Here is a 10,732-nt window from a genome sequence, read left to right as displayed (position 1 = left end):
ATTGGCTACAAAATCTCTTCCCATATAACTATGTCCAAAACAGCAGGAGCATTAGAATACACAAGCAATTATACTTTTTTTAATTAAATATAATACAGAAAATAAATTTATTGTATACACAAATATATAATTATATTTTATATCACATATCAAAATAAAAACAAATTTGGTGATTGCATTTAGACTTTCAATAATTTTCACAGTTGGAAGAAATTAAAAATTCCCACAAACAAAATTTTTTTAGTTGTTACAAAGCTAGTTCCTATCAGCCCATCGCTAATGACCTCTCACTGAGCTGTTGGGTCTGTATCTGTGAGATCCCCTTGTAGGTGGGGTGAAGGAACACTCAGTGGGAATCCCAAGACCCACTCAGAACGTATCACTTGGACTCTCCTCAGTGGGAGGGGCCTATAAAGTCCATACCATACTCTGAGACAGGACTTTAGATGTAGAACAAATTGCTGAGGACTGTAGCTGGCTTTGAAAAATAAAAAGCAGCAATTTGTCTTTTGACAACATTTTTTTTTTCAGTTTAATGAGTGTTGTAAGAGCGATTTCCTAAGGAAAATCAGGCGAAACCCAAAAGAGACTCTAAGAACGACGACTGGAGAAGCGTTGAAACGAAAGTCCAATCATTTTCGATGGCTTAAATCCTACCTGCTCCTTAATTAGACTAATGTCAGCCATTTATATGATCACACTGTAATAAGGTCTTAGCGTCGCTAGTTTCTGTCACTCTGAGAACTCACTGAGGTAGTGCAGAGGAAATGAGGAGGGAAAAATTCTAGATGTATGAACTATTCTGCTAAAATGTCCTATTTGGAATGGAAACCTTTTTATAGATCTCAAAAAAAAAAAAAAAAAAAGTTATTTCATTGTTTTTTTTCTCAAGAAATTACTGATGCCTTTATCATTCTTACCCTGTTTGCAGGGAAAGAAACAAAATTACGTAAAGCAAACAAAATCAGACAACGATATAACGTGGACTTGAGAAAACGGAAGTTGTACTGAGGTGCCAAGTCCCACCTGTGTTTTAATCATTGCCATAAGAACAGTCAGAAATGGAGGGAATTATGGTAATAACGTTTTAGAGAAGGACAACCCTGAGACAAGGTGACATTCCTGTTACTCCTTGTGTAGAGAATACCCACCCGTAGAAGGCACATCGGTTTTATAAACACTTTATTCACTGTTTAATGCTCTGTATACAGTCAGGTGCATAAATATTGGGACATTGACAGAATTTTCAGATTTTGGCCTCTATTCACCACCACAATGGTTTTGAAATGAAACAAACAAGATGTGCTTTAACTGCAGACTTTCAGATTTAATTTGAGGGTAATTACATCGAAATCGGGTGAACGGTGTAGGAATTACAACAGTTGCAATATGTGCCTCCCACTTTTTAAGGGGCCAAAAGTAATGGGACTATCAACTCAAAAGCTATTTCATGGACAGGTGTGGGCTATTCCCTCGTTATTTCATTATCAATTAAGCAGGTAAAAGGTCTGGAGTTGATTCTAGGTGTGACATTTGCATTTGGAATCAGTTGATGTCGACTCTCAATATGAGATCCAAAGAGCTGTTACTATCAGTGAAGCAAGCCATCATTAGGCTGAAAATCAAAACATACCAATCAGAGAGATAGCAAAAACATTAGGTGTGGCCAAATCAACTGTTTGGAACATTCTTAAAAAGAAAGAACGCACCGGAGAGCTCAGCAACACCAAAAGACCCGGAAGACCATGGAAAACAACTGTGGTGGATGACAGAAGAATTATTTCTCTGGTGAAGAAAAACCCCTTCACAACAGTTGGCCAAATCAAGAACACTCTCCAGGAGGTAGATGTATATGTGTCAAAGTCAACAATCAAGAGAAGACTTCACAAGAGTGAATATAGAGGGTTCACCACAAGATGCAAACCATTGGTGAGCCACAAAAACAGGGAGACCAGATTATAGTTTGCCAAACAACATCTAAAAAAGCCATTACAGTTCTGGAACAACATCCTATGGACAGATGAGACAAAGATCAACTTGTACCAGAGTAATGGGAAGAGAAGAGAAGGAAAGGAACTGCTCATGATCCAATACATACCACATCATCAGTGAAGCATGGTGGTGGTAGTGTCATGGCGTGGGGATGTATGGCTGCCAACGGAACTGGTTCCCTTGTATTTATTGATGATGTGACTGCTGACAAAAGCAGCAGAATGAATTCTGAAGAGTTTCGGGCAATATTATATTCTCATATTCAGTCAAATGCTTTAGAACTCATTGGACGGCGCTTCACAGTGCAGATGGACAATGACCCGTAGCATACTGCAAAAGCAACCAAAGAGTTTTTTAAGGCAAAAAGTGGAATGTTATGCAATGGCCAAGTCAATCCCCTGACCCGAATCCAATTGAGCATGCATTTCACTTGATGAAGACAAAACTGAAGGGAAAATGCCCTAAGAACAAGCAGGAACTGAAGACATTTGCAGTAGAGGCCTGGCAGAGCATCACCAGGGATGAAACCCAGCGTCTGGTGATGTCTATGCGTTCCAGACTTCAGGCTGTAATTGCCTGCAAAGGATTTGCAACAAAGTATTAAAAAGTGAATGTTAGATTTAGGATTGTTTAGTTTGTCCCATTACTTTTGGCCCCTTAAAAAGTGGGAGGCACATATAGAAACCGTTGTAATTCCTACACCGTTCACCTGATTTGGATGTAATTACCCTCAAATTAAATCTGAAAGTCTGCAGTTAAATCACATCTTGTTTGTTTCATTTCAAAACCATTGTGGTGGTGAATAGAGGCCAAAATCTGAAAATTCTTTCAATGTCCCAATATTTATGGACCTGACTGTAGGTCCTGCGTCGTGCGACCCAATTTTTTATTTTTTTTTTAACCATGAAATGGCCACTTAACACAGTTCTGAGTTTGATTTCAGGGAGATCTACAACAAAATTTCCAAATTACTCATATAAATCATGGAGACACAAGAATTCTCCAACCTGACATACTGAGTAGCACCAACCAGCGTTCTATGGGCACTAGAGGGATTATTGTTAACACTCCACACAGCGGAGGCAGCCATCTTGTGTTCTGCACCATTGAACTTCTGAATGTAGACTGCTCAATTTCTGACTGACCTCTTTCTTCTGGCCCTAGTTTGTTCGCATATGGCATCGGAATATGGGATCAGCTCACAAAATGGCTGCCTCTGTGGATGTTGGCAAAGGACGTACTCTCCCAGCAGGCTTGTGGTAACGCACAATTCCAGGGAGTCTTTAGTCTCATGAAAGAACATCTGGTCACATTGTTGGCAGAAAGTGCGAGAGTCTGAGCATTAGATTAGAGTTAAAGTAACGTCCACTTCTTCGTCTTAAGAATCCTGGCGGGAGCATCACCAATGTCCACGGTAATGTTGGTATAAAGTACAGCTTTGTCTCTGGAAAGCAGATGAAACTCCAGAGAGTTCATCCCATCTTCTCTCCAGGTTCTTCCGGTGTTCTGTAAGTGACTATCCCTGAGGGAGTAAAAGAAAATTATCTTATTAAAGAGGCCCCGCAATGCCACATGCTGAGGGCGCTCTCAACACGGTACAGGAAATTAGGATGCCTCGAACCCTTGGGGGACTGCAGAGTCTGTAACACCCCTGTACTCACTCTAAACGCATTAACGTCTTTGGATACAAGGATAATTTTCAGAGTGTTCAAAGCACATTGCAAACACCCGCAGTAAATGATCTGCAGATATTAAATCAACATAGAGGAAATGGAAACCACCACGTCGGAGAGACCCATGGATACAGTTACAGGGACAGATGCGTTTAATAAAACATTTATTGGAGAGATAAAATAGAATATTGCTAGTGGTGGCAACCTGTGTGCCAGCAAATTTAAAGCAAACGTCCGGGTGCAATCCCTATACCAGTGATTCCCAACCTTGCTCCTCAAGGCACACTAACAGTCCTGGTTTTAGTGATATCCATGCTTAAACATGGATGGTTAAATCAAAATAACTGAGGTACTAATTAAGTCACTTGTGCTCAACTATAAAGATCAAGCGCCAAAGGAGAGTGTTGAACAGTTAATATGACAATAATTGTGTAGACAGCTAACACCACCTGGGAGTATGCCACCACTCCCAAAAAGCACAATAAGTGCCAGGAACTGCAAGTTTAAAACAGGTGGAATGGCGCTAAATACACATACTAGACATATAATGTATAAAATACATAAACCATTTATTAAAAATGTATATGGATAAAAAGTAATGGTATCCAAAATAGTGATAACATAAATTCGATACAAATCATGAACGCTCTACGTCAGCTGAACTCAAGAAACATAGATGCTGAATGTGTCAGCCTCCACATATATTGCAATGAAACAATTACAACATTACAAGTGTGGTGTCTGTTCAAAGAAGAGCGTCTTACTCCAAACGTTAAATGGTGTCGACAAAGTATCACATTGATGGCAAGTCACTGTTACAAGGCAGCCGCTGGTAAGTACATAACGATATGGGTACCCATATATCAAATGTCCAAATAAATAAATTCTTCCTTTTTGAAAAAGCTGCTGCATGCGGTGAAACGCGTTAAGGATCACAGAGACCATTCCCCACCAGTTTGCTACACTGTTACACGGCTCACCCAGCCATTTGGATTGACCCTTTTACACGGATTTCCCGTTTCACATTTGGCTTGAGCTTTTACCGGGACTGCATCCACCCTGCGGTATCCTTCAGCTGCGACTCAGCCTTGCTTAGCAAGACCGACGCCGCATCACATCTCTGGAGTGTGTCATCCACACTGCCGGGAGGTAGACAGCCACAGCTACCAGCCAGTGAACATTAGCGGTGGCTCCGCCTCGCTGTCGGGAACCACCAGCTGACAGCTTTACAACACAGACACGAGTCTGCACCAGGATTGCCACTTACTCCACGGCACCCTCCAGCTGAGAGTCAACCCTTCACCTTTAGGCCGATACCGCATCTTTAACCTGGAGAGGTAAACCATCATTGCCGGGAGGCAGGTAACTATAACGATCAGCCAACAGACCGGAGCGGTGTCTCCGCTATATTTGCTGACACGGACCAGCTGTCAGCTTGATTTCACATATACGGCTGGTGACTTAACACTTGCACTATTTGCCACTTGCTCTTTATTTGAACATTTGATATATGGGTACCCATATCGTTATGTACTTACCAGCGGCTGCCTTGTAACAGTGACTTGCCATCAATGTGATACTCCAAAAGATAAATGGTGTCGACAAAGTAAGACGCTCTTCTTTGAACAGACACCACACTTGTAATGTTGTAATTGTTTCATTGCAATATATGTGGAGGTTGACACATTCAGCATCTATGTTTCTTGAGTTCAGCTGACGTAGAGCGTTCATGATTTGTATCTAATTTATGTTATCACTATTTTGGATACCATTACTTTTTATCCATATACATTTTTAATAAATGGTTTATGTATTTTATACATGATAAGTCTCGTATGTGCATTTAGCGCCATTCCACCTGTTTTAAACTTGTGCTCAACTATGGCTATCCTTAAAACTTGGACTGTTAGTGGGCCTTGAGGACCGTGGTTGGGAAACCCTGCCCTATACTGTGTAGTTAATGTGCGAATGTGGATAAAGCAGAGGCGTCTGGGTTAATGCCATGTTTTAAGGATTTCCATGTTTGAGAACACAACTTAATAAGCACACCTGCACGGAGTGAAAATGTATGCCCTCATTTGTGGATGCAGGGTCCCTAAGGGTCTAATTCTGTGCATATCGGGCCTGATTCTGATATTGAATTTGCCCCTAGTACAAACCCTGTTGCACTGCAAGAAGGGAGGGGGGGGTGGAATGCATGCTTTTCCATGTAGCCCACAAATACTGGGCAGCTTGTTTTGGCACTGACATTCAGAATTAAGCTGATCACGCCCCTTCCGACTCAATCTCTCTGCACATGTTACATCTGCCCCCTGCAGTGCAGCATGGTGTTACCAAGGTGTATAAAGCTCCTGGTCTGATCTTCTCCCAACTGTGAATCAGTGCCTGAAATGCACCAGAGGTTTGAAATACTCCATTAAATAATCTAGAACACGTGATCTGCAGTGATACCCAGGGAATTCCGGAGACACTGATCTGGCCACAAGTATGTAGGCATTATCAGGTCTTCCTCTAACATTCCTAGGTGTAACCTTTGTTCTTTACTTCCAAATGTGATATTTACTTTGTGCAGCGTGTATACCACTGCCCAATAATTACTCCTTTTCCACAAAGCTGCACTGAAGCCTGACCCTGGGTATTGGAGGCCGTCTGTGTGGCAATCGGTAATCAGGTCAGAGCTTGATTAAAGCCTGGAATCTGGTTAATAGCATCACAAGCAGTGATCAGGTAGTACACTGCTGCTGTTGGAGAACTACAAGCTCCAGCATGTATTGCTGACTTAAGGTGGTCATACATCAGAGCCTGGATTTTGCGATCCGGTGATGCGATGGGAAACGCCGACCTCCCACCATCGATGTTCTGCGATCTGTCGCCGGATCGCAGACATTTTCCATGTTAAATGTCGGCGATTTGACGATCGCGATCATTTTTTGATCGCGATCGTCAAATCGGGAAAATCCAAAATGTTGGATTTCTGATGTCCAGCGATGCCGCATCGCAGAATCACGGCAATCCATCGCTGATGGATGGGCCCCAATAGGCGTGTAGATTGGGTTCAATCAGACTGCTATGAGATGATGCCATCCTTATCCTGCAAGACACCCAGACCCACTGACTTGTTATTGTGGACCCTTGCTACGGGGTCCACAAAGTTCTAGCTACTTCCCTCTACGGCGGTCTACCTGTTGTTGTTGTGACACCACTCTCCCCAAACCCACCTGTCCGGGCACTGCTGGCTGAAGGGCTCCTGGGGGGACTTAGAGTTAGGCACCTGCCCGGGAGGGTTAGATTTCGGCTAGGGGAAGTGGGCGTTAGAGTTAGGCACCCCCCCAGGAGATTAGGTCGCACTTAGAGGGGCGTTAGGGTTAGGCACCCCTAAGGGAGTGTTAGGGGGGAAAATAGGATTAGTATACTTACCTTATTAGCGATCAGGATCTTCACCACTGTCGGGATTTGAACCGCCGGCCGTGCGGTATAACCTACTACACCCGCGGCAAACAGAGAGGATACAAGGCTGCACAAAGATGGCTACTAGGGAGAAAAGTACACGGACGATGGAAGGCAGGTATATGAAGCATGCCAGATACAGGAAGTCTCCTACAGTCACGTCCAGGCAGGACATATAAAGTCAGGAACCCGAGGAGGTGGAGGAGAAAATAGGCCAAAACGGACAGGAATGAAAAGGCAAGATAGACTGCAGCATAGTGGAATATGCCTTTTCCAGTCAGAGATAGACAAATGCGTTGTACATATTGTGATTATACAGGCCATTAGAACTGAAATGTGTATTGTAATGGAATTATAGGTCTACAGGAATTTGGGGCTCCAAATCTACATACAATTGAACAAAAACCAGAAAAATGGTAAAGAATATAGAATGGGCACATGTGGTACGGCCAGACAGCAAATGTAATGTAGCACGGAGAGGACGGTGTGATATACATACAGCATAGTGATTGTTGGCTGTGTGGGAAAGCAGTACACGGCGCACAGAACCTTACACTACAGCCATGGCCAAAAGTTTTGAGAATGACACAAGTATTGGTTTTCACAAAGTTTGCTGCTTCAGTATTTTTAGACCTTTTTATCAGATGTTACTATGATATATTGAAGTAATATTACAAGCACTTCATAAGTGTCAAAGGCTTTTAATGACAATTATATTGTTTATGCAAAGAGTCAATATTTGCAGAGTTAACCCTTCTTTTTCAAGACCTCTACATTTCGCCCTGGCATGCTGTCAATCAACTTCTGGGCCACATACTGACTGATGGCCGCCCATTCTTGCCTAATCAATGCTTGGAGTTTGTCAAAATTTGTGTGTTTTTGTTTGTCCACCCGCCTCTTGAGGATTGACCACAAGTTCTCAATGGGATTAAGGTCTCGGGAGTTTCCTGGCCATGGACCCAAAAATTTAGATGTTTTGTTCCCTGAGCCACTTAGTTATCGCTTTTGTCAAGGTGCTCCATCATGCTGGAAAAGGCTTTGTTCGTCACCAAACTGTTCTTGGATGGTTGGGAGAAGTTGCTCTTAGACGTTGTTTTGGTAGCATTCTTTATTCATGGCTGTGTTCTTAGGCAAAATTGTGAGAGAGCCCACTCCCTTGGCTGAGAAGCAACCCCCACACATGAATGGTCTCAGGATGCTTTACCGTTGGCATGACACAGGACTGATGGTAGCAGACAAGCGTTTTTCCAGATGCCCCAAAGAATCTGAAAGGGGAAGATGCACTCAGACTTGCCTGATGCCATCCCTGAGCAAGCTCTGCACTGGTAATGCCCTGTTACCGCAGCTGAATCAACTTTAGGAGATGGTCCTGGCGCTTGCTGGACGTTCTTGGGTGCCCTGAAACCTTCTTCACAACTATTGAACCTCTCTCCTTGAAGTTTTTGATGCCAATAAATGCTTGATTTAGGTGCAATCTTACTAGCAGCAATATCCTTGCCTGTGAAGCCCTTTTTGTGCAAAGCAATGATGACTGCACAGGTAACCATGGTTAACAGAGGAAGAACAATGATTTCAAGCTCCACCCGCCTTTTAAAGCTTCCATTCTGTTATTCTAACTCAATCAGACAGAGTGATCTCCAGCATCGTCCTCACTCTCAACTGTGTTAACGAGAGAATCACTGACATGTCAGCTGGTCCTTTTGTGTCAGGGCTGCAATGTAGTGGAAATGTTTTTTGGGATTAAGTTCATTGTCATGGCAAAGAGGGACTTTGCAATTCATCAGATCACTCTTCATGACATTCTGGAGTATATGCAAATTCCCATCAGAAAACCTGAAGCAGCAGACTTTGTGAAAACCAATACTTGTGTCATTCTCAAAACTTTTGGCCATGGCTGCACATAACTTAAACCCCGGCCGTACCTGCATTACTACAGGATTAATTTCTCCATTATGCCGATGACTAGACCTGAGGATACAATGGCACCTTCTTAGTGCTTAGGTGATGGGCCTACATTCCAGCATTGCCGATTTTACCTGTTCATATTTTCCTCGTTGCCAGAGTCTCGCCCATGCGGGATCATTTTGTAGTGTCCAATACTGAGCGGCGTTCGTATGATACTCAGTCCTGCCAGAAGAATCCTAGAAGGGAAAATATAAAAATGTGACAGGACGCTGATTAGTTATCTTACTGTTATGTTCTGGGTTGTTTGTGGACCCGGGGTGGTAGCAGGAGCCATCACAGAAGCGGGTTTGAATAAAAAACTAGGTTTTTTAATAAGTGCTTGAGTAGACAAACTATAGCAGTAAATAAAAGTCAAGGAATATATAAATGTGCACAAGAGTTCTGTGGTGGGAGTAATGGGTTAATGTCCAAATAGAAACAATTAGAGCTGTCCAGGTGTGCAGGTAGTGAGACTGAAAATAATCAGCCAGGTATGCAGGTAGTGAAGCAGGAAAATAATAGCCAGGTATGCAGGTAGTGAACTAAGGCAATGAGCAGGATGTCAACAGGCTCAGGCACTCAGGTATGGGCAAGGGTGATGGAGGAAGCGGGGTAGTCCAGCGGAAGCTAGGAGCTGACAGGCAGACTGGCAGACAGCGAATTCACAGGAACAGGATAAGCACAGAGAACTCCCTCTCAGCTAGGCTGAGATACACGTTGCACTGGCAAAGAAGGAAGGCACTGACCCTTCCTAAATACCCCATGCCGTGCTGTTACTGGCCGGAGGGAACATGTGACTCACCAGGATTGGCCAGCCGCATCACATGGCCCGAAGGCAAGAAGGCGGCGCCCATGCCAAATGGAACGGAGACGCCGCCAGGCCTCACCAGCGCAGAGTGACAACAGGGCCGCACAACAACATGCGCAGCCAAAGCCCCCCGCCAGACACCAGCTCCGCCACCAGACAGCCCGCGCCACAATGACCTCACAGGTAACACCCGCCTAGCGCCATGCTGAAATACCCTGGCCGTGACACTTATATCTCAAGCAAACAAATGTAAGTTCCCCTATAATATAGTGATATTATGATGAGCAACGAGTGGTTGAATAAATTGCTGAAATACTTGTTAGAAAGTAATCTTGGTTATAAAAACTCCACATAGGGGGATCCTCCTGTCCTTTCCTGCTCTACGTGCCTCACACCCCGATCTTTGGGTATATGCAAGCCAGACACGAGCCCCACCTTTAACTCCCTCCAAGGAACGGTCCTCGACTCTACACCAGACGAGAGATGGTAGAGTGACCACCCGCTAGTAGCTGCCTATTGTACAGAATTTTGCCGTAGGAGGTCATTGTACTTAATTGGTTTTATTATATATTTGTACGATGTGCTCTCATACACTGTTGCTCAAGTCGCAGTAAACAGCCCCTCTCAGTGCGCCAGGTTACGGGCGACTTGGCCACGCAGAGCGTCTTTCTCGCTCAAAATATGAATCATATTCGCAGAAAAATAAAAAAAACTGGGTGCGACAAAACGGCATTGCTAACTTGCACTGATCAATTTGATGTGCGACATTTGTACAGTCTGGCGCCACATGGCGCATTGAGGCTAGATGTTTGAGGATACATCTGTAAACAAATTATATTTAGTTATGTCAAAAGCCCACACATTGCAA

General features: G+C 43.5%; 1 protein-coding gene across 3 annotated transcripts in view; it reads right to left on the bottom strand.

Moving 5' to 3' along the window:
• Positions 1 to 2,827: 2,827 nt before the first annotated feature.
• Positions 2,828 to 10,732, bottom strand: part of LOC148477620 (beta-1,4-galactosyltransferase 3-like) — a 60,890-nt gene continuing 52,985 nt past the window's right edge. For all 3 annotated transcript variants that reach the window (XM_088456451.1, XM_088456449.1, XM_088456450.1), the window contains exons 6-7: positions 9,149 to 9,253; positions 2,828 to 3,514 (exon numbers count right to left, since the gene is read on the bottom strand). In XM_088456451.1, coding sequence (XP_088312577.1) covers positions 3,346 to 3,514; positions 9,149 to 9,253 — 274 coding nt within the window. In that variant the 3' untranslated portion in view covers positions 2,828 to 3,345. The remainder of the gene's footprint in view (positions 3,515 to 9,148; positions 9,254 to 10,732) is intronic.

The sequence above is a fragment of the Taudactylus pleione genome, unplaced genomic scaffold (genome assembly GCF_031769625.1).
Source record: "Taudactylus pleione unplaced genomic scaffold, aTauple2 ptg000705l, whole genome shotgun sequence".
Taxonomy (NCBI): Eukaryota; Metazoa; Chordata; class Amphibia; order Anura; family Myobatrachidae; genus Taudactylus; species Taudactylus pleione.
Note: the sequence above shows the minus strand (reverse complement) of the source record. Positions and strands in the feature narration are given on the sequence as shown.